General features: G+C 44.2%; 1 protein-coding gene across 1 annotated transcript in view; it reads right to left on the reverse strand.

The window, feature by feature from the left end:
- The window catches only part of LOC142195595 (uncharacterized), a 704,678-nt gene that overhangs the window by 185,545 nt on the left and 496,013 nt on the right, over positions 1-23,120 (reverse strand). The window contains 1 exon segment of the mRNA XM_075265539.1: positions 15,836-16,267. Within this exon segment, the coding sequence (XP_075121640.1) occupies positions 15,836-16,267 (432 nt within the window).

Consider the following 23,120-nt stretch of genomic DNA (forward strand, 5'->3'; position numbering starts at 1 on the left):
TTCAAGCCACAGGTCCAACTTCGACACCCAATACGTGTAGGGCGCAGAGGGGTCGGAGAGGACAGGGCTGTGGTCGGAAAGGTATTCCCGCAACATGCGCCTATACTTCTCACGCCTGGTGACACTAGGACCCTCCGTGGCGGCACTTTGGCGAGGGGGTGCCATCAAGGTGTCCCAGACCTTAGACAGTGTGCCCCTCGTTTGTGTGGACCGGTGAGAACTTGGTCGCCTACTGGAGGAACTGTCCTCCCTGCCGCCAACGTCACATGCTGGAAACATCTCCATCATATTCTGCACCAATTGCCTGTGGCAAGCATTGATGCGATTGGCCCTCCCCTCTACCGGAATAAAAGACGAGATGTTGTTTTTATACCGGGGGTCAAGGATAGCAAAGATCCAGTACTGGTTGTCCTCCATGATTTTGACAATACGCTTGTCGGTTGTAAAGCACCCCAACATGAACTCAGCCATGTCTGCCACAGTGTTAGTTGGCATGACTCCTCTGGCCCCACCGGAAAGTTCAATCTCCATTTCCTCCTCATCCTCCATGTCTACCCATCCGCGCTGCAACAATGGGACGATTCGAAGTTGCCCGGAAGCCTCCTGTATCACCATCACATCATCGGACAACTCTTCTTCCTCCTCCTCCTCCTCCTCCTCCTCCTCCATTAAACGCAGTGAAGCGGACAGATGTGTGGACCTACTCTCCAGCTGTGATGGATCGGATGCTATCCCTAACTCCTCTGTGTGATCTGAGTTATCCCTGATGTCAATCAGGGATTCTCTCAGAACACACAAGAGCGGGATTGTAAGGCTCACCATCGCATCCTCAGAGCTCACCCTCCTTGTGGACTCCTCAAAGACCCGTAGGATGTCACAAAGGTCTCTCATCCATGGCCACTCATGGATGTGAAACTGAGGCAGCTGACTTTGTGGCACCCTAGGGTTTTGTAGCTGGTATTCCATCAAAGGTCTCTGCTGCTCAACCACTCTATTCAACATCTGAAACGTTGAGTTCCAGCGTGTGGGGACGTCGCACAAAAGCCGGTGTTGTGGCACATGCAGGCGTTGCTGGAGAGATTTTAAGCTAGCAGCGGCTACTGTCGACTTGCGAAAGTGGGCGCACATGCGCCGCACTTTCACCAGTAGCTCTGGAACATTGGGGTAGCTCTTTAGGAAACGTTGCACCACTAGGTTGAAGACGTGGGCCAGGCATGGAACATGTTGGAGTCCGGCAAGCTCCAGAGCTGCTACCAGGTTCCGGCCGTTATCACAAACGACCATGCCTGGGCCCAGGTGCAGCGGCTCAAACCATATTGCCGTCTCATCGAGGAGGGCATCCCTCACCTCGGAGGCAGTGTGCTGTCTGTCCCCCAAGCTGATCAGCTTCAGCACAGCCTGCTGACGTCTACCAACGCCAGTGCTGCAACGTTTCCAACTCGTAGCTGGGGTCAATCTAACAGCGGAGGAGGAGGCGGTGGCGGAGGAGGAGGCGGTGGCGGAGGAGGAGGCGGTAGAGGAGGAGGAGGAGGGGGGTGTTCTTCTCGTGTCCCTGCCAGGAATGTTAGGCGGGGAGACGAGGTACACCGGGCCAGTTTGGGAAGCAGTCCCAGCCTCAACTACATTCACCCAGTGTGCCGTCAGTGAAATGTAGCGTCCCTGTCCGCATGCACTTGTCCACGCGTCGGTGGTCAAGTGGACCATTGTGCAAAGCGCGGAACTAAGGGCCCGCCTGATGTTGAGTGACACGTGCTGGTGCAAGGCGGGGACGGCACACCGGGAGAAGTAGTGACGGCTAGGGACGGCATAGCGAGGTGCCGCAGTTGCCATCAGGTCCAGGAAGGCGGGAGTTTCAACAAGCCGGAACGCCAACATCTCCTGGGCCAGCAGTTTAGCGATGTTGGCGTTCAAGGCTTGCGCGTGTGGGTGGTTAGCAGTGTATTTCTGCCGCCGCTCCAATGTCTGAGAGATGGTGGGTTGTTGTAAAGAAACGCCTGATGGTGCCTTTGATGGTGCAGGAGAAGGAGATAAGACAGGACCAGGGGAGGATGAGGTAGAAGTCAACAAAGTGGCGGAGGCAGATGAAGTGGTGTCCTGGCTCGTCCTCTGGAGTGCATCACCAGCACAGTCAGCAGTGGCAGTGGCAGAGGCAGAGGCAGTGGCAGTGGCGTGAACGGCAGGCGGCCTTTGTCCTGCCGTTGCTGCCTGCCACTGATTCCAGTGCTTGGATTCCAAATGACGGCGCATTGAAGTGGTGGACAGGTTGCTCTTCTCAGAGCCCCTAATCAATTTCGAGAGGCAAATTGTGCAGACAACACTATATCTGTCCTCGGCGCATTCCTTGAAAAAACTCCACACCTTCGAGAAACGTGCCCTCGAGGTGGGAGTTTTTCGGGGCTGGGTACGAACTGGAACATCTTGGGAGATTCCGGGTGTGGCCTGGCTTCGCCTAAGCTGCTGACCTCTGCCTCTGCCTCTAGCTACCCTTTTTGGTGCTGCACCTGCCTCAACATCCACACTACTTTCCCCGCTTGACATCCCCCCTGTCCAGGTCGGGTCAGTGTCCTCATCATCCACCACTTCCTCTTCCAACTCCTGTCTCATCTCCTCCTCCCGCACAATGCGCCGGTCAACTGGATGCCCTGACGGCAACTGCGTCACATCATCGTCGATGAGGGTGGGTTGCTGGTCATCCACCACCAAATCGAACGGAGATGGAGGAGACTCTAGTGTTTGAGCATCTGGACACAGATGCTCCTCTGTTAGGTTCGTGGAATCGTGACGTGGAGAGGCAGGTTGAGGGACAATGAAAGGAGCGGAGAACAGCTCTGGGGAGCAGGGACAGTTTGGGTTATTGTTCTGTAAAGCTTCGGAATTTTGGGAGGAAGGAAGACAAGACTGTTGGGTAATAGGAGGAGAGGAGGCAGAGTCTGACTGGCTGCTGGACAATGTGCTGTAAGCGTTCTCTGACAGCCATTGCAAGACCTGTTCCTGGTTCTCGGGCCTACTAAGGTTTGTACCCTGCAGTTTAGTTAATGTGGCAAGCAACCCTGGCACTGTGGAGTGGCGCAATGCTTGCTGCCCCACAGGAGTAGGCACGGGACGCCCTGTGGCTTCACTGCTACCTTGCTCCCCAGAACCATTCCCCCGACCTCGCCCACGGCCTCGTCCACGTCCCTTTCCGGGAGCCTTGCGCATTTTGAATTCCTAGTTAGAAATTGGCACTGTATACCAGTAGTAAAAATTGTGGGTGCACGTAACCCCAATATATTCTTTGAATTACCAGTCAGAAACTGGCACTATATGGCAGTAGCAAGAAATGAGGGTATTTGTATTCCCAATATATTCTTTGAATTCCCAGTCAGACACTGGCACTATATGGCAGTAGCAAGAAATGAGGGTATTTGTATTCCCAATATATTCTTTGAATTCCCAGTCAGACAATGGCACTGTATACCAGTAGTAAAAATTGTGGGTGCACGTAACCCCAATATATTCTTTGAATTACCAGTCAGAAACTGGCACTATATGGCAGTAGCAAGAAATGAGGGTATTTATAACCCCAATATATTCTTTGAATTCCCAGTCAGACAATGGCACTGTATAACAGTAGTAAAAATTGTGGGTGCACGTAACCACAATATATTCTTTGAATTACCAGTCAGAAACTGGCACTATATGGCAGTAGCAAGAAATGAGGGTATTTATAACCCCAATATATTCTTTGAATTCCCAGTCAGACAATGGCACTGTATACCAGTAGTAAAAATTGTGGGTGCACGTAACCCCAATATATTCTTTGAATTACCAGTCAGAAACTGGCACTATATGGCAGTAGCAAGAAATGAGGGTATTTGTATTCCCAATATATTCTTTGAATTCCCAGTCAGACACTGGCACTATATGGCAGTAGCAAGAAATGAGGGTATTTGTATTCCCAATATATTCTTTGAATTCCCAGTCAGACAATGGCACTGTATACCAGTAGTAAAAATTGTGGGTGCACGTAACCCCAATATATTCTTTGAATTACCAGTCAGAAACTGGCACTATATGGCAGTAGCAAGAAATGAGGGTATTTATAACCCCAATATATTCTTTGAATTCCCAGTCAGACAATGGCACTGTATACCAGTAGTAAAAATTGTGGGTGCACGTAACCCCAATATATTCTTTGAATTCCCAGTCAGACACTGGCACTATATGGCAGTAGCAAGAAATGAGGGTATTTGTATTCCCAATATATTCTTTGAATTCCCAGTCAGACAATGGCACTGTATACCAGTAGTAAAAATTGTGGGTGCACGTAACCCCAATATATTCTTTGAATTCCCAGTCAGACACTGGCACTATATGGCAGTAGCAAGAAATGAGGGTATTTGTATTCCCAATATATTCTTTGAATTCCCAGTCAGACAATGGCACTGTATACCAGTAGTAAAAATTGTGGGTGCACGTAACCCCAATATATTCTTTGAATTCCCAGTCAGACACTGGCACTATATGGCAGTAGCAAGAAATGAGGGTATTTGTATTCCCAATATATTCTTTGAATTCCCAGTCAGACAATGGCACTGTATACCAGTATTAAAAATTGTGGGTGCACATAACCCCCATATATTCTTTGAATTCCCAGTGAGACAATGGAACTGTATAGCAGTATTAAAAATTGTGGGTGCACGTAACCCCCATATATTCTTTGAATTCCCAGTCAGACAATGGCACTGTATACCAGTATTAAAAATTGTGGGTGCACATAACCCCCATATATTCTTTGAATTCCCAGTGAGACAATGGAACTGTATAGCAGTATTAAAAATTGTGGGTGCACGTAACCCCCATATATTCTTTGAATTCCCAGTCAGACAATGGCACTGTATACCAGTATTAAAAATTGTGGGTGCACATAACCCCCATATATTCTTTGAATTCCCAGTCAGACAATGGCACTGTATACCAGTAGTAAAAATTGTGGGTGCACATAACCCCAATATATTCTTTGAATTCCCAGTCAGACAATGGCACTGTATACCAGTACTAAAAATTGTGGGTGCACATAACCCCCATATATTCTTTGAATTCCCAGTCAGACAATGGCACTATATACCAGTATTAAAAATTGTGGGTGCACATAACCCCAATATATTCTTTGAATTCCCAGTCAGACAATGGCACTGTATACCAGTATTAAAAATTGTGGGTGCACATAACCCCCATATATTCTTTGAATTCCCAGTGAGACAATGGCACTGTATAGCAGTAGCAAAAATTGTGGGTGCACATAACCCCCATATATTCTTTGAATTCCCAGTGAGACAATGGAACTGTATAGCAGTAGCAAAAATTGTGGGTGCACGTAACCCCCATATATTCTTTGAATTCCCAGTCAGACAATGGCACTATATACCAGTATTAAAAATTGTGGGTGCACATAACCCCCATATATTCTTTGAATTCCCAGTCAGACAATGGCACTATATACCAGTATTAAAAATTGTGGGTGCACATAACCCCAATATATTCTTTGAATTCCCAGTCAGACAATGGCACTGTATACCAGTATTAAAAATTGTGGGTGCACATAACCCCCATATATTCTTTGAATTCCCAGTGAGACAATGGCACTGTATAGCAGTAGCAAAAATTGTGGGTGCACGTCACCCCAATATATTCTTTGAATTCCCAGTCAGACAATGGCACTGTATACCAGTAGTAAAAATTGTGGGTGCACATAACCCCCATATATTCTTTGAATTCCCAGTCAGACAATGGCACTGTATACCAGTAGTAAAAATTGTGGGTGCACATAACCCCAATATATTCTTTGAATTCCCAGTCAGACAATGGCACTGTATACCAGTAGTAAAAATTGTGGGTGCACATAACCCCAATATATTCTTTGAATTCCCAGTCAGACAATGGCACTGTATACCAGTATTAAAAATTGTGGGTGCACATAACCCCCATATATTCTTTGAATTCCCAGTCAGACAATGGCACTATATACCAGTATTAAAAATTGTGGGTGCACATAACCCCAATATATTCTTTGAATTCCCAGTCAGACAATGGCACTGTATACCAGTATTAAAAATTGTGGGTGCACATAACCCCCATATATTCTTTGAATTCCCAGTGAGACAATGGCACTGTATAGCAGTAGCAAAAATTGTGGGTGCACATAACCCCCATATATTCTTTGAATTCCCAGTGAGACAATGGAACTGTATAGCAGTAGCAAAAATTGTGGGTGCACGTAACCCCCATATATTCTTTGAATTCCCAGTCAGACAATGGCACTATATACCAGTATTAAAAATTTTGGGTGCACATAACCCCCATATATTCTTTGAATTCCCAGTGAGACAATGGCACTGTATACCAGTATTAAAAATTGTGGGTGCACGTAACCCCCATATATTCTTTGAATTCCCAGTCAGACAATGGCACTATATACCAGTAGTAAAAATTGTGGGTGCACATAACCCCAATATATTCTTTGAATTCCCAGTGAGACAATGGCACTGTATACCAGTAGTAAAAATTGTGGGTGCACATAACCCCAATATATTCTTTGAATTCCCAGTCAGACAATGGCACTGTATACCAGTATTAAAAATTGTGGGTGCACATAACCCCCATATATTCTTTGAATTCCCAGTGAGACAATGGCACTGTATAGCAGTAGCAAAAATTGTGGGTGCACGTCACCCCAATATATTCTTTGAATTCCCAGTCAGACAATGGCACTGTATACCAGTAGTAAAAATTGTGGGTGCACATAACCCCCATATATTCTTTGAATTCCCAGTCAGACAATGGCACTGTATACCAGTATTAAAAATTGTGGGTGCACATAACCCCCATATATTCTTTGAATTCCCAGTGAGACAATGGAACTGTATAGCAGTAGCAAAAATTGTGGGTGCACGTAACCCCCATATATTCTTTGAATTCCCAGTCAGACAATGGCACTATATACCAGTATTAAAAATTGTGGGTGCACATAACCCCCATATATTCTTTGAATTCCCAGTGAGACAATGGAACTGTATAGCAGTAGCAAAAATTGTGGGTGCACGTAACCCCCATATATTCTTTGAATTCCCAGTCAGACAATGGCACTATATACCAGTATTAAAAATTGTGGGTGCACATAACCCCCATATATTCTTTGAATTCCCAGTGAGACAATGGAACTGTATAGCAGTAGCAAAAATTGTGGGTGCACATAACCCCAATATATTCTTTGAATTCCCAGTCAGACAATGGCACTGTATACCAGTATTAAAAATTGTGGGTGCACATAACCCCCATATATTCTTTGAATTCCCAGTCAGACAATGGCACTGTATACCAGTATTAAAAATTGTGGGTGCACATAACCCCCATATATTCTTTGAATTCCCAGTGAGACAATGGCACTGTATAGCAGTAGCAAAAATTGTGGGTGCACGTCACCCCAATATATTCTTTAAATTCCCAGTCAGACAATGGCACTGTATACCAGTAGTAAAAATTGTGGGTGCACATAACCCCCATATATTCTTTGAATTCCCAGTCAGACAATGGCACTGTATACCAGTATTAAAAATTGTGGGTGCACATAACCCCCATATATTCTTTGAATTCCCAGTGAGACAATGGAACTGTATAGCAGTAGCAAAAATTGTGGGTGCACGTAACCCCCATATATTCTTTGAATTCCCAGTCAGACAATGGCACTATATACCAGTATTAAAAATTGTGGGTGCACATAACCCCCATATATTCTTTGAATTCCCAGTCAGACAATGGCACTATATACCAGTAGTAAAAATTGTGGGTGCACATAACCCCCATATATTCTTTGAATTCCCAGTCAGACAATGGCACTATATACCAGTAGTAAAAATTGTGGGTGCACGTCACCCCAATATATTCTTTGAATTCCCAGTGAGACAATGGCACTGTATACCAGTATTAAAAATTGTGAGTGCACATAACCCCCATATATTCTTTGAATTCCCAGTCAGACAATGGCACTGTATACCAGTATTAAAAATTGTGGGTGCACATAACCCCCATATATTCTTTGAATTCCCAGTGAGACAATGGAACTGTATAGCAGTATTAAAAATTGTGGGTGCACGTAACCCCCATATATTCTTTGAATTCCCAGTCAGACAATGGCACTGTATACCAGTATTAAAAATTGTGGGTGCACATAACCCCCATATATTCTTTGAATTCCCAGTGAGACAATGGCACTGTATAGCAGTAGCAAAAATTGTGGGTGCACGTCACCCCAATATATTCTTTGAATTCCCAGTCAGACAATGGCACTGTATACCAGCAGCAAAAATTGTGGGTGTATATAGCCCCAATTCTATTGCTAGGGGACTTGCAGGGTATTTCTGAGGTGAAGGTGGGGGGGCACACCGTTGGAACGGGGATTTGGGGTGTATATATGGGGTATAGGGGAATACACTGTCAGTGTGTTCCATTCAGGATCCTGGGAAAGCTGGGTTGCGGCGATTGAGCCCGTCAGTGCCACGTTACACTGACAAGCTTCTCCCTGGAATTTAGCTCTTATAAGAGCTGTTGGTTGTCTTCTCCTTCCTATCCTAGCCTGTCCCTGCCTACCCAGAATCTAACCCCTAGCTAGCTGGACGGAAACCTCCGTCCTCGGTGAATTGCAAGCTCAGAATGACGCGAAGCTGGGCGGCGCTGTTCTTTTAAATTAGAGGTCACATGTTTTCGGCAGCCAATGGGTTTTGCCTACTTTTCTCAACGTCACCGGTGTCGTAGTTCCTGTCCCACCTACCCTGCGCTGTTATTGGAGCAAAAAAGGCGCCAGGGAAGGTGGGAGGGGAATCGAGTAATGGCGCACTTTACCACGCGGTGTTCGATTCGATTCGAACATGCCGAACAGCCTAATATCCGATCGAACATGAGTTCGATAGAACACTGTTCGCTCATCTCTACTAACGAACATTATACTGTGTGTGGGGGGGGGGCATTTATGAGCATTATACAGTTGGGTGCACTAGTGACCCCACATAATATAATGCCCCATTATTGTGCCTCCTTAGTATCTCGCCACCCATAGTATAATTCCCCATTAGTGCCCCCATACATAATTTACATTATGGCCCCAAGTCCTCATCCTTTATACTAAGCGGCAGGACGGATCAGCAATCATCCCTGCTGCCTGCACAAGAGCTCACATGTATGAAGGAATGATTACCGATCCGTTGCCATGAAGGGGATCGGGGCTATGATAGAGGGACAGCTGGCTGGAGGTTTATCCTACCTGCTGCCAAATGCAAGTGCCAGAGGCAGGGGCCCGGACCCCAGACAGCCCCCTGCTCCAGTGTAGTAATTGCAGCTTCACTACTAGGCCTTCGGTTCGGGCCGCAGCACTTACAGGAGGAGCTGCCAGGCCCAGGAGAGTAACCTCTGCTCGGATACAGTGATAAAGCCGGCCATTACCAGCGTCACTACCGTACATAGACTGCGCAGTACAACAATCTGGCGCTGCAGAAATATTAAAGGAGCCGGATGGAAAATGTTGCAGGATGAGGCCCAAATTGTCGCCAGAACTGAGGAGTCTTGTGTCAGAAACAATCCCATAGAAAACTATAAGATCCGTTCTAGCATCAGTTTCCTTCCCGCTCATGTGCACCACACCGGAGAGGAACTGATAGGCACGCCGGATACCCTTAGAGGTTATATGGGGGAAATGAGGGCAGAATTGTGGAGTATTTTGCTTAGTAAATCTCCCCGTGGTACAGGCAGTGATACATCCTTCTTGGCTCCGTTCACACAGGACATACACGCAGCAGGTTAGTCTCTGGGGCACTTGCTGGTGACTGACCCGCTGTGATATACAGTAATAGTATAATGGAGGAGATGTCACCAAATACTAAAACCCACGGGGCCGCAGACTTATGGAAAGATCCAAATGTAATACGGGGGTCTCTGTTACCCACAGCAACCAATCACAGCACAGCTTTCACTTCTCAAAGGCAACACACAAAATGAAAGCTGTGCTGTGATTGGTTGCTATGGGGAACAGAAACCATTTGATAAAACTGCCCCATAACGAGACCCATCAGAGAATCCCCAAAAGATCCCAGAGCGGGTGTCAGATAGTAGTGAAGAGCCCCATAATAATCCTGCCAGGCCTGTGAGCGACCACCTACCTCCTCCTGTACAGCAGCCGTGGTTACAGGACCTCTGATGATGTCACATGTCTGGCCTCAGTTAACTTTAAAAACCTCTGATGATGTCACAGTCATGTGATGTCAAGGAGTCACATGATCAGGTGTTAAAGGTGAAGATAGGGTGAATGCTGGAATGGAGCGGGTAATATAAAGATCTGCCTGGTCTACTGTGGATCCAGTAGGTGGCGCTGCCTCCTGTGACTGTTAGGCAATGTTCACACTGCCGTTATTTACTGTCCGTTGCTCTTATCAATCACAAAACTTATAGACTTATCTCTGAAGTTATATGTATGTTGTAGAGCTGTCTGTGTGTGACGTGTATGTAGTAGAGCTGTCTGTGTGTGACGTGTACGTAGTAGAGCTGTCTGTGTGTGACGTGTACGTAGCAGAGCTGTATGTGTATGACATGTACGTAGCAGAGCACCATTGTACTGGAATTAGGGCTAGTGATCCATTACCATTACAGGCTTGTCTGGCATTTTCTTCTATTACATGTTGCTTTATGCAGCCTGTACTATTTGGCCCGAACACAGATGTGAATAGGGCCTAAGTCGCACAAACAATCTGAATTTTGTTTCCGGCTTCCCAGAACATTGTACAGAATAATAATTGGGACCATTATGAAGAACAATTTGTCCCACAAACACCAAGCCCTCATATGGCTCTGTGAGCAGAGAAATAACAAAGTTATGGGGATTGGAAGGCAGGGAGCCAAAACTAAAAAACAAAAATTGAAAAATGCTGGTGGCAGGAAGGAGCTAAATATAGAAAAATATATAAAATATCTCCTGCCCTGTGCAAGTTCTTGGATGTTTAAGATGTGATATGTAGAAAAATATTCCCGGTATTTAGGACATGAAAATGTTTTGCTGAGTTATTTTCTGTAGGATTAGGGAGGATTGAGCTGAATGAGGAGGGTCAGTGACAATTACATAGATATCTGTAACCCTAATCACAAGCATTGGACGACCTGTCTGCAATAAACCATAATAAAACATTCACCAATTTGTGAACATGAGTATGGCTTCTCTCCTGTGTGAATTCTCTGACCTCTAACAACATTTAATTTCCAGGTAAAACATTGACCACATCCTGAGCAAGCAAATGGCTTCTCTCCTGTGTGAATTCTTTGATGATAACAGTGGATTTAAGGCGATGACATTTCCCATATTCTGTGAATAAAAATTATTTCTCTCCTGTGCGATTTTATGGTGAAAAAGACAATGTATGATGAAAACATTCCTCACATTCTGAACATGAATATAGCTTCTCCCCTGTGTGAATTCTCTGATATCTAACTATAACTGATTTCTGGGTGAAATATCTTTGCTATGAAAGGCTAAGGGGAATATCTGGGATAATGACATGTCCTTCATATGGATCTTGTCAGTGGTGTAACTAGGAATTGCGGGGCCCCAAAGAAAAATTTTGACAGACGCCAGAATATAATAATCGGAGACCCAGGGGAGGATACAAACATTAAAAACAAAGTTACTTACTTCTCCCAGGCTCAAGTGCAGTCCACATAGATCTCCTCAGCGTTAGACCAGATGTCACCTGACTCCGGCTGGTATTGCGACGCATAATGACACAAGCCCACGTGATGTCACCACCAGGCCCAAAGCCTTCCAGAGCCCAGGAGAGATAAGTAATAATATTTTTTATGTTGCCTCACCTCTCCTAGTCCAACAATCATTATACTTGGGGTCTGAATGTAGCCTAAGGCTGGATTAGCACATGTAAATCTGACAACAGAATCTGCAGAAACAGAACCTAAAACTCATTTTAGGGGTTTTGCTCTTCTCTTGTCGTATCCTCTCACAGACAATTTTATATGTTTTTAGTTATGTGTCACAGAACAATCTAGGGCCACTGTATGGGAGGGGGATGCTGAAGGGGTCACTGTATGGGCCAAGTCAGGGAGTGTGGTTTCCTGCTCTACCTGTAGAAGTGGCATAACTAGGAATGGCGTGGTCCCAAGGCGAACATATGACATGGGGCTCTCCAAGCCCCCTGACCCGCCTTCCCCCTGCACAAACCGCATTCCTGCACACACCATTATTCCCCATAGTGCCCCTACAGTATTATGTGCAATAGTGGCCCTTACACACAGTATTATTCCCCATAGTGGCCCCTGCACACAGTATAATGCCCCATTGTGGACCACTCATGATTATTTATACTCTGGGGTCTTTACAGACCTCAGATTATAATAATATGAGACCCAGGGGGAAAAACTAACATAAAAAACACTGTTACTTACCTCTTCCGGGCTTCAACGCACTCCCCGCAGATCTCTTCAATGTTAGACCAGACATCATAATAACGCCGATCTGGGTCACATTACATCTGTCATGAGCCCATGACCTTACCAATCCCTGGTCCTGTTCACAGCCGCATCCACAGAAAGGGAAGCACAGGAGATCTGTCCCGTAGCTTTATAAATTGCAAAACCACAGGAGTGTTGGCCTGGTGACCTGCTCCTGCGGACTCCAGTATGTCGGTAAGACAACACGGGAGTTCCGCAGGAGGATTAGGGAGCACATCACTGACATCCAAAGAGAGGAACCTACCCCCATCTCCCGTCATGTTACAGAAAAACACGATGGTAACAATAGACATCTTGAATTTCAGGGGATTGAAAAAGTATATAGATCCCCTAGAGGAGGAGACTGTGATAAGAAAGTGATCCAACGTGAGACCCGGTGGATATTTTTATTTGACACTGTCCACCCGAGTTGATTGAATGAATATATATCTTATGCCTTGTTCCTCTAGTGTGGTGTTTACTGTGTATTACTATATCATGCAATATCACCCTGAGTTCTGAATTGGAGGAGGTGACTTAATAAACCCTCTATTTGTTAATGCTTGGGGGGTCTGCACAAAAGACATCTGTGCATTTTTTATATGGTGCAGTATTGTGACCACTATGTTCCGTATATTCGGCTTGAACTAATGATAATGGCGATCATGTTGGCCGTGTGCGTCACTGTTTATTGCATATAGTCGGATGTGTTCCAGCGCCGTTATGGCCATCTATGTCAGCCACATTTTTGGAGGGGTGCTCCAGTATTATACTGTGGGATTGGTCTTTTTGCTTTTAACACTCCTCTCTGGTCCATATATCCTACTTACCTTGATTTTTCATGAGGTTCCTGTTTACATAGTACTCCGCGATGTGCGGTCTGGCAGCGATGAAGGACGCTATAGGCATTGCTAGGAGATATTGTTGCTACGCCCCTAGAGGCGTGACGCTCCTGACGTCACGGGTATGTGTGTCCGTTGTTGATTGGTCGCGCCCACAGCTGACGTATGAAGAAGGGGAGGAGCCTTGGACTTAAATCCCCTGTGTTCCAAGTGCCATTCACGGCTTACCATCTGAGCCAACCCGGCGCCACATGCACGTGATTGCGCTTTCATATGACATGTTCAAATCGCTATCCCTCTGATGAGCAATGCATAGCAGAAACGCTTCAGACAGCTAATCGGTGGCTCTATAGCCACTCTAATTGAATCGTGTGTTGTGTGTGAATACCTATGGGAAAAATTGTTGTAGCGCTTTATTATAGACAGAGTCAATAACACCCCAGTTAGTTTGCTCAGTCTCTTTCTCCCAGGGAGCATTGTCCCTGCAGGTGAAGGCATAGTCTGCCTGCTGAATAATTGGGACTCCTGGGTTTTAGAAATTTTGGTCAATGGGGTGTTAACTACTCCAAGGTGATATGGTGCTACTCCTATAACTTCAGGTTCCCCCACACCTTTGACAATACACACACACACACACACACACACACACACACTTTAAACTTGGTGTATTTGAATATATTTTTCTGATATTTGATTTTGTTACCCAATTTTAACTTATTTATTAAAAGTTATATTTTAAGTGTACACAAATCCCCTAATACTTTTTTCAATACTTTAATAATGTTCTGGTACACATATCAGCTACATCTGATTTGATTTTTCTCATGACCTCACTTACCAATCCCTGGTCCTGTTCACAACCGCATCCACAGAAAGGAAAGCACAGGCGGCCGTGAGCAGATCTGTCCCTGATATATCCATTGCAGTCTCAGGCCTTACTATAACTCCTAGGCAACATGCCGCTGCCTTGGGGTTGTGTTTGACTCAGACCTTTCCTTCAACCCCCATATCCAATTGCTCGCACGCTCATGTCATCTCCACCTCAAAAACATCTGGGTTTTGTTAAGGACATCTGGTTGTAAAGCAATAAACCTGACTTATCCGAACATCTTACCAATGTAATATACTGATGTCACATGTATAAATACTACAGTCATTAACACTATAGACATGAACAATAGAATGCAGTAATGATATATACACAAGTGGGGCTCCTGTCATCACAAAGCCCCATCCCCCAACAACAGAGGAAAGTGACAATCAAGGAGCTGGAGTTATCCTAAAAGGGGTAAAGTAAGAGGGTTCCCTTCCCATCTCCAACAATACATCTGCCTCCAATAAACATTGATGCCAAAAGTGTGTGAGGATGACTGATTCAGTATTACCCTCAATGGAGCAGTAGAACTCAAAATCCTTGGATCCTTTAGACTTTCAAGGGTTACAAAATAAAATACCTGCGTCTTTCTCCTGAGGGAATTCAGTTGATGTCTTTTCAATCCCAAAATCTTCAACAAGACTGCTGAACCTAAATGCGATTTCTCTGAGGTCTTCTGAACGAAGAAGCCTTCAGAGCTCACTATTCAAAAGAGATGGGTCAAGTAATTAAAATTCAAGTTGGATTAAATTTGTTCCACTTCATAAGCCAAAATGCAGTTACGTGTTTTATTGACCTAAGACTTTCTGTTAGTAGCCGACACACAATCCACATTAATAGACCAAGATCAAGTCTTGTCCCTCCTGAAAGATCTGAAAACGCCAGAGAAACATCAACAGAGAATTGCTTCCTTCTGCTGGAGAACAACATGCTCTATAAGGGAGACCATGAGAACCCTGGGCCTAAGGGACCTGTCCCTGCAGAGGTTGTGAGGGCAATCTCCTGTCAGGATGGACTCCTGAGAAACCAATTACAAGTAAGATTAATCTCCCCTATTTTATACTGAAAATGACCATTTCAATACCAAGACTAGTTTATCTTTCATAAAATAAATCAAGATAGAAAATATTATGTATGAAGAAGGATTTTATTAACACAACAAATCTACTGTAAAACTGCTCATATAAAAACAATTCTCAACATGAAAAGGACTTCTATCCCGTGTGAGCTTTTTGATGTTTAACAAGATACTTTTTGAGAGTAAAGCCTTTGTCACATTCTGAACATGAATATGGCTTCTCTCCTGTGTGAGTTCTCTTATGTTTAACAAGATCGGATTTACTGGTAAAACATTTCCCACATAGAGTACATGAATATGGCTTCTCTCCTGTGTGAGTTCTCTGATGTATAACAAAATGTGATCTCTGGGTAAAACATTTCCCACATAGAGTACATGAATATGGCTTCTCTCCTGTGTGAGTTCTCCGATGTATATCAAGACGTGATTTGTGGATAAAACATTTCCCACATAGAGTACATGAATATGGCTTCTCTCCTGTGTGAATTCTATGATGTCTATCAAAATCTGCTTTCCGTTTAAAACATTTTCCGCATTCTGAACATGAAAATGGCTTCTCCGTTGTGTGAATTCTCTGATGCATAACAAGATGAGATTTCTGGGTAAAACATTTCCCACATTCTAAACATAGAAATGGCTTTACCCCTGTGTGAATTCTTGCATGACTAATAAGATTGTATTTCTGGGTAAAACATTTTTCACATTCTGAACATGAATATGGCTTTTTCCTGGTGTGAATTCTCTGATGTACAACAAGATTGGATTTACTGGTAAAACATTTCCCACATTCTGAACATGAATATGGTTTCTCTCCTGTGTGAATCCTCTGATGTATAACAAGATTGGATTTACTGGTAAAACATTTTCCACATTCTGAACATGAATATGGCTTTTTCCTGGTGTGAATTCTCTGATGTATAACAAGATTGGATTTACTGGTAAAACATTTTCCACATTCTAAACATGAATGTGGCTTCTCTCCTGTGTGAGTTCTCTGTTGTTCATCTGTTCTATGACTTTCATTTTGCTTCACAGACTGTGATGAATCAGAAGATTGGACATTTATAATAGGATCAGATGATAGATCTTTGCTGTGAAGGGCTGAGGGTATATCTGGGGTAATGACATGTTCTTCATCTTGTGTGATACCATGATCCTCTGCTTTATAATCTGTAGATATCAGATGTCCCTCTGAGCTCCTGGTACAGTCATCTGACAAGAAGAAAACTGATTTTTATATATAATTATTATGCATAATATAACCATAGAAATTATACAGATTTTTTTTTTTATAATATATCCAAATAGAAATTTACATACAAATTACAATGCATTTTTCAAAATATAAATTAGTAATTAATCAGAGGTGGGAAAACAATAGACCTGCAAGCACAGACCAGAAGATCATAATGTTCGGCCACCAGGTTGTTCTCTTGCAGTTTTCCACTTGTGTGGTTATACCAGCATCTTCATTGGTTCATCAGTGTGCCGGTCACTACTTTTTCTACTAACAGTTTGTAAGGCTGGAAAACTAAACCATCCTTCCATCGAGTTCAATTTTACAAAAACATAATAAAGAAGACGACACCGAGCAATATCATCATGTAGATCCATTAAGAGGTAAAAATAGGGAATCACAAAAAGAAATGTTTCTTTCCGTAAGTATGACCAGTTGGCCTCTCATCTTTGGTTGTTGTGAAGGAGTCACAACAACCAAATCACTTGTAGATTAACCCAAGGCGAGAGTGGCAGCGGCTATCACTAACATCATCATAGAATTGAGCAGTTGCAGACCAATAGAGAGCCAAGGAAGCTCAAATAGTGAACCGCACTCACCAGTAGGGGACCGAAGAGATTTGCTCAACACATTTCGCCTGACTGGAAAAGTTTTGCACTTGAAAAAGTGCCGTTCGAAACTGAAATGCATTGTGTTGTTTTATCAATAAAAAGTTCAAGCGAATCTCTCCAGCTTTTTCTTCGGTCCTGGACCAGTGAGTGCGGTTCACTATTTGGGTCTCCTCGGCTCTCCATTGCTCGAGTTCAATTTTGTAAGGCATGTAGCAAAATTCAGGGGGTAGTTGGGGGGTTAAGACTGAGTTTTTGGGGGGTTTACTTTCGATTCTCCATCTTGGCCTTCCAAAATTCATAATTTCCTTAGGTATATAAGGATTATTTTCGATATCTAGAATTATATTTCCGCACACAGAGAAAGGCTTGAAATATTTTGTTCAGATTAACAGAAATGCTTCTTCAAACTGTGTATGGATCAGAAACCAGACCAGAGCAGAACAAAAACATGAAATTCCTAAAGATTTTTTTTTTTTTTTTTAATTTACACAAGCTAGACTATTTTTGGTGATGACTTTTGAATAGAACAAACTTTTTTTTTTTTTTTTTTTTGTTTGTTTTTTAAGATTTGTGCAGGGAAAATTAGCAGCACATTTAATAAAAAAAAATGTTGATCCTTTCCCCAAAAAAAACTAGCGGGAATGTTCTCAGTTTATAGATATATGTTTATAGAATGTGTATAGAGATGAAATTTCTCTATTGCAAGTACTGTCTGACAATATATTATTGCCTTTGAAAGGGTTAACGGTGTGTAAGCAGCAGCACAGATTCCAGTCACTGTCTATGAACCTGTCCTATCTATGTCTATTCTATTCTAGCACTAACCTGTGGAATTGCTTGATTCTCTAAGTCCTCCTTTAACTATTGCTGGAATGTTGCAGCTGGGCCTATAGGTCCTTCACACTCATAGGTTGCTGAGACTCAAGTCCAAGCTGGTCCCATAAATATCTGATTAGCGATAAATCTTGCGACTGGGTCGGCTGAAAAAAAGTGTTGAAATCTGGTGGTGACATTCCTTGGAAACCCTCACTGAAGGAAACATCTCCACACCCAGCAGACCCCTGGACAAGAGCCTCAACAGCCAGAGCACATTAATTCCATGGTTGGTACATATGGAAAGGGTTCACGTACAAAGACAACTACAATGAACTAACTTAGTGACCATCTGATATAATGGGAGAGAAAGTCCTTCAATCTACAAAGGAAGATCGGAGGGGAAGGAGTCAGTGATGGTACAAGCTGGATGGTGGTGTAGTGGTAGGAGGTTGTAGGCTTTCCTGAAGAGCTCGGTTTTCAGATTACTCTTGAAGATTCAAAGCAAATGAGAAGTTTAATAAGAGCTTACACTCACCGCTACAGTTTGTATGGCAAGTGAGCAGCGCAGATCGCGATATTTATACATAACCTGTATCGAGAAATTTACACTGGAAAAATCTGACAGAACTTCATAAAATCCAACACAAATAGAGATTGTACAGTGACACTGGGGTAACTCCTCACCTGGGCGGTCACCTGTAGGAATGTCCTCCTCACACTCCTCATCACCTCTCACATAGGGATCTTCTTCTTTTATCGTTATGGCTGTAGAATCCATATTATTATCATTACTCTGATGGAAAGACTGCAAAATAAAATTGTAAAAGTTACCAGATGTAGAGAATAGAGCAGGAGATATCTGAGAAAAGTAGCTGCAGATCTCCTAGAAGCTGGACATAGATATTAGATGACGGCTCAATGACAACCACGAGAACCTCATACACATGTATACTCGGCATGGCTAGACCTGCTTCAGGTTGTGACAGTGGAATACTGCTGGATAACTAGAGATGAGCGAACACTAAAATGTTCGAGGTTCGAAATCCGATTCGATCAGCCGCTCACTGTTCGAATGGGTTTCGAACCCCATTATAGTCTATGGGGGGGAAATGCTCGTTTCAGGGGTACGCAACATTCGATCAAATTCTATTTACCAAGTCCATGAGTGAGGATCGGGCTGGATTCTTCTCCCTGCGCAGCGTCCCCGCGTCCTCTTCCAGCCTTGAATTCATTCTGCTAGGCATCGGGCCTAGGCAGAGCCGACTGCACATGCTCACGCCCGTGCGGACATGCGCAGTCGGCTCTGCCCAGGCCCGATGCCTAAGCAGAGTGAATGCAGAGCCGGAAGAGGACGGGGGGACGCTGCGCAGGGAGAAGACTTCTAAAGGTAAGAGAAGAACCAGCGTTGATTGGCAATGTATAGCATTCTGCCAATCAAGGCTGGTTCTGCATCGAATCTTAACTTTGAACAGCTCGTAGTATTCGATTGAGTACGAGTATTTCAAATACCGTAGTATTCGATCGAACACCTACTCGATTGAGTACTACTCGCTCATCTCTATGGATAACCCAAGACTGACCACAAGGACTTCACAGCTCGTCTACACATCATAGGGAATATCTCCATCTACCTGATCATCCTGTGGAAGAAGAGGACTGGGACATCTCTCCGGTGTTGTCCTCTTACTGGATCTACCTGTAGGAAACACAGACAGGGACTGAATTCATTCTGTAGATACAAATAATGGAAGTCCATGTGTATATAGTCATGTCTATTACCTGCTGATGTGAGGGGCTGGTGGTCCTCCATCATCACCTCCTTGTGTCCTTCTAAATACTTCCACTCCTGTGTAGAGAAATAGACAGCGACATCCTGACACCTTATAGGAACCTGACAACACAATGATACAGTCATCACCCAGTAAGCTGGTAGATGATCTTTAGGGTGAGATTTAATATTCTCTCCGCCATCTTGTTCCTTTCCGATTCCATCCTTGATATTATATGGTCTGGAGCTGAATTTAGAGATAATAAACCATTGTTTATACTGCACATAATCCCATATAATATATACATGACTTCTGTATTGCAAGATATTGTACATGGCAGGGCCTAATAGGTATCAGTACATAACAGTCTGGAGGTTGTTGTTAGGCTTCCTGGCTGCCCTGAGGAGGTGACAGAAGTGTCTTGTGCCCATTTAACCATTTAGATGTTGTGATCAGTCTAGATAAAGAAGAGACAGATTTAGTAATGCTGTGTACTAGTCAGAGAGTGTAAAGTTACTGTACATTGGACCATTTTATACTACACCAGATTTATCACAGTGTCTAATATGGTTTTATATATCTTTCATAATAATAGATTGTCTAGTATAAGTTTACAACCAAAGGGGCTGTTCACACAGCAAAAACGAAGAACAATTCAAGACGGACATCCGCCTCAGATTCCTCTTCCGTTTCTGCCCCCACCTTCCTGTGGCAGAATGGCGATGCAGCTTTCCACTACTGATTTGGCTCATTGTTGTACAAGCTGTAAAATTATTTAAAACACTCAATTAACGCGACACAAGACATGTTAGGGTAAGCTCACATACATAAGACTCGGTTCACACCTGCACCTGTATTCTATTCACGGTTTTTGTCATCAGGCTTTATTGTTTTTTTTAGTTTTTTTTAACAAATTTTTATTCAAAACCATCAGTTTTTCCATGATGGGCTGCTGAGGACAATAGAGTAGGGGGAACTCAACTAGTTTTAGTAAAGGTCTGTAGACAAGGATCGGCCATCAAGTAAAGGTCTGAGCTAAACTCGTTTACACTAAGCGGCAGGGCGGATCGGCAATCATCCCTGCAGCCTGCACAAGAGCTCACATGTATGAAGGCATGATTACTGATCTGTTGCCATGCAGGGGATTGGAGAAAGACAGCTGGCTGGAGGTTTAACCTACCTGCTGCCAAATGCAAGTGCCAGAGGCAGGGGCCCGGACCCCAGACAGCCCCCTGCTCCGGTATAGTAATTGGTGGCTTCACTACTAGGCCTTCGGTTCGGGCCGCAGCACTTACAGGAGGAGCTGCCGGGCCCAGGAGAGCAACCTCTGCTCGGATACAGTGATAAAGCCGGCCATTACCAGTGTCACTACCGTACATAGACTACGCGGAACGAGAATCCGACGCTGGAGAACTACTAAAGGAGACGGATGGGAAAATGTTGCAGGATGAGGCCCAGATTGTCGCCAGAACTGAGGAGTCTTGTGTCAGAAACAATCCCATAGAAAACTATAAGATCCGTTCTAGCATCAGTTTCCTACTGGCTCATGTGCGCCACACCGGAGAGGAACTGATAGGCACGCCGGATACCCTTAGAGGTTATATGGGGGAAATGAGGGCAGAATTGTGGAGTATTTTGCTTAGTAAATCTCCCCGTGGTACAGGCAGTGATACATCCTTCTTGGCTCCGATCACACAGGACATACACGCAGCAGCTTAGTCTCTGGGGCACTTGCTGGTGACTGACCCGCTGTGATATACAGTAATAGTATAATGGAGGAGATGTCACCAAATACTAAAACCCCCGGGGCCGCAGACTTATGGAGAGATCCAAATGTAATACGGGGGTCTCTGTTACCCACAGCAACCAATCACAGCACAGCTTTCACTTCTCAAAGGCAACACACAAAATGAAAGCTGTGCTGTGATTGGCTGCTATGGGCAACAGAGACCATTTGATAAAACTGTCCCATAACGAGACCCATCAGAGAATCCGCAGAAGATCCCAGAGCAGGTGTCAGATAGTAGTGAAGAGCCCCATAATAATCCTGCCAGGCCTGTGAGCGACCACCTACCTCCTCCTGTACAGCAGCCGGGGTTACAGGACCTCTGATGATGTCACACGTCTGGCCTCAGTTAACTTTAAATACCTCTGATGATGTCACAGTCATGTGATCAATCAAGTCACATGATCAGGTGTTAAAGGTGAAGATAGGGTGAATGCTGGAATGGAGTGGGTAATATAAAGATCTGCCTGGTCTGCTGTGGATCCAATAGGTGGCGCTGCCTCCTGTAACTGTTAGGCAATGTTCACACTGCTGTTATTTACTGTCCATTGCTCTTATTCATCACAACCCTTAAAGACTTATCTCTGAAGTTATATGTATGTAGCAGATCCGTCTGTGTGTATGACGTGTATCTGTCTGGCTGTCTGTGTGTGACATGTATGTAGTAGAGCACTATTTTACTGGCATTGGGGCAAGCGATCCATTACCACTACAGGCTTGTCTGGCATTTTCTTCTATTACACATTGCTTTATGCAGCCTGTACTATTTGGTACATTAAATTGCATTAGTGATCAGACGCTACGGGGTCAAAAAAAAAATGAAAAGCATTAAAATTAAAATCTTCCCCCTTTCCCTAGAACACATAACCATTGGGTCTTCCTGACTGACCGGACTAAGATATAACAAACATACCCACCTTATTCCCGGATGCCCACTTAACATTAGTAATAAAGACTCTGACACCAAGTATGGATAAATAGTGGAGGTCGGCCACAGCTTTATTGAATGAAATTACACATACGAGTAGAACCTTGATATCCCCAAGATGACCTATGTGACACGTCACCAGGATGCCCAGACACCATTTGCGGTGTGCATGTGTTAGATGTTTAGCGGGTGACGCGTCTAACCACCTTCTCCGGATGACAGAGGATAGGGGAACAAGGTCCTGCCGATATGCCACCGACACGCGGTGTAAACCTACACCGAGGGCTGACCCCCCTCCAAAAGCATAAACAGAGCCCTCTCAATACCGTCTTGGACACCGGAGAGGAACATGTCCAAGCCAATGTCCATCAAGTGAACACCATCCCTACGAAGTAAACCCCGGTTGTCCCCCTCCAGTTATCTATGCATACCTCCCAACTTTTGAAGAACTGAAAGAGGGACAAAATTTGTGCGCGCCGTGGCAAATTTAGCTCCGCCCACATTTATGTTGACTCCGCCCATTCTCATTCATTTTCCATGTTCCCCCACACAGTATAATCCTCCTACAGTCACCTGTAAATTATATGTCCCCCCTCTATCTCTCCCCCAGTTTCATATACACCCTTCATCTGCTCCCAGTTTCATGTCCCCCCTCCATCTCTT

Source organism: Leptodactylus fuscus, chromosome 1 (genome assembly GCF_031893055.1).
Source record: "Leptodactylus fuscus isolate aLepFus1 chromosome 1, aLepFus1.hap2, whole genome shotgun sequence".
Lineage (NCBI taxonomy): Eukaryota > Metazoa > Chordata > Amphibia > Anura > Leptodactylidae > Leptodactylus > Leptodactylus fuscus.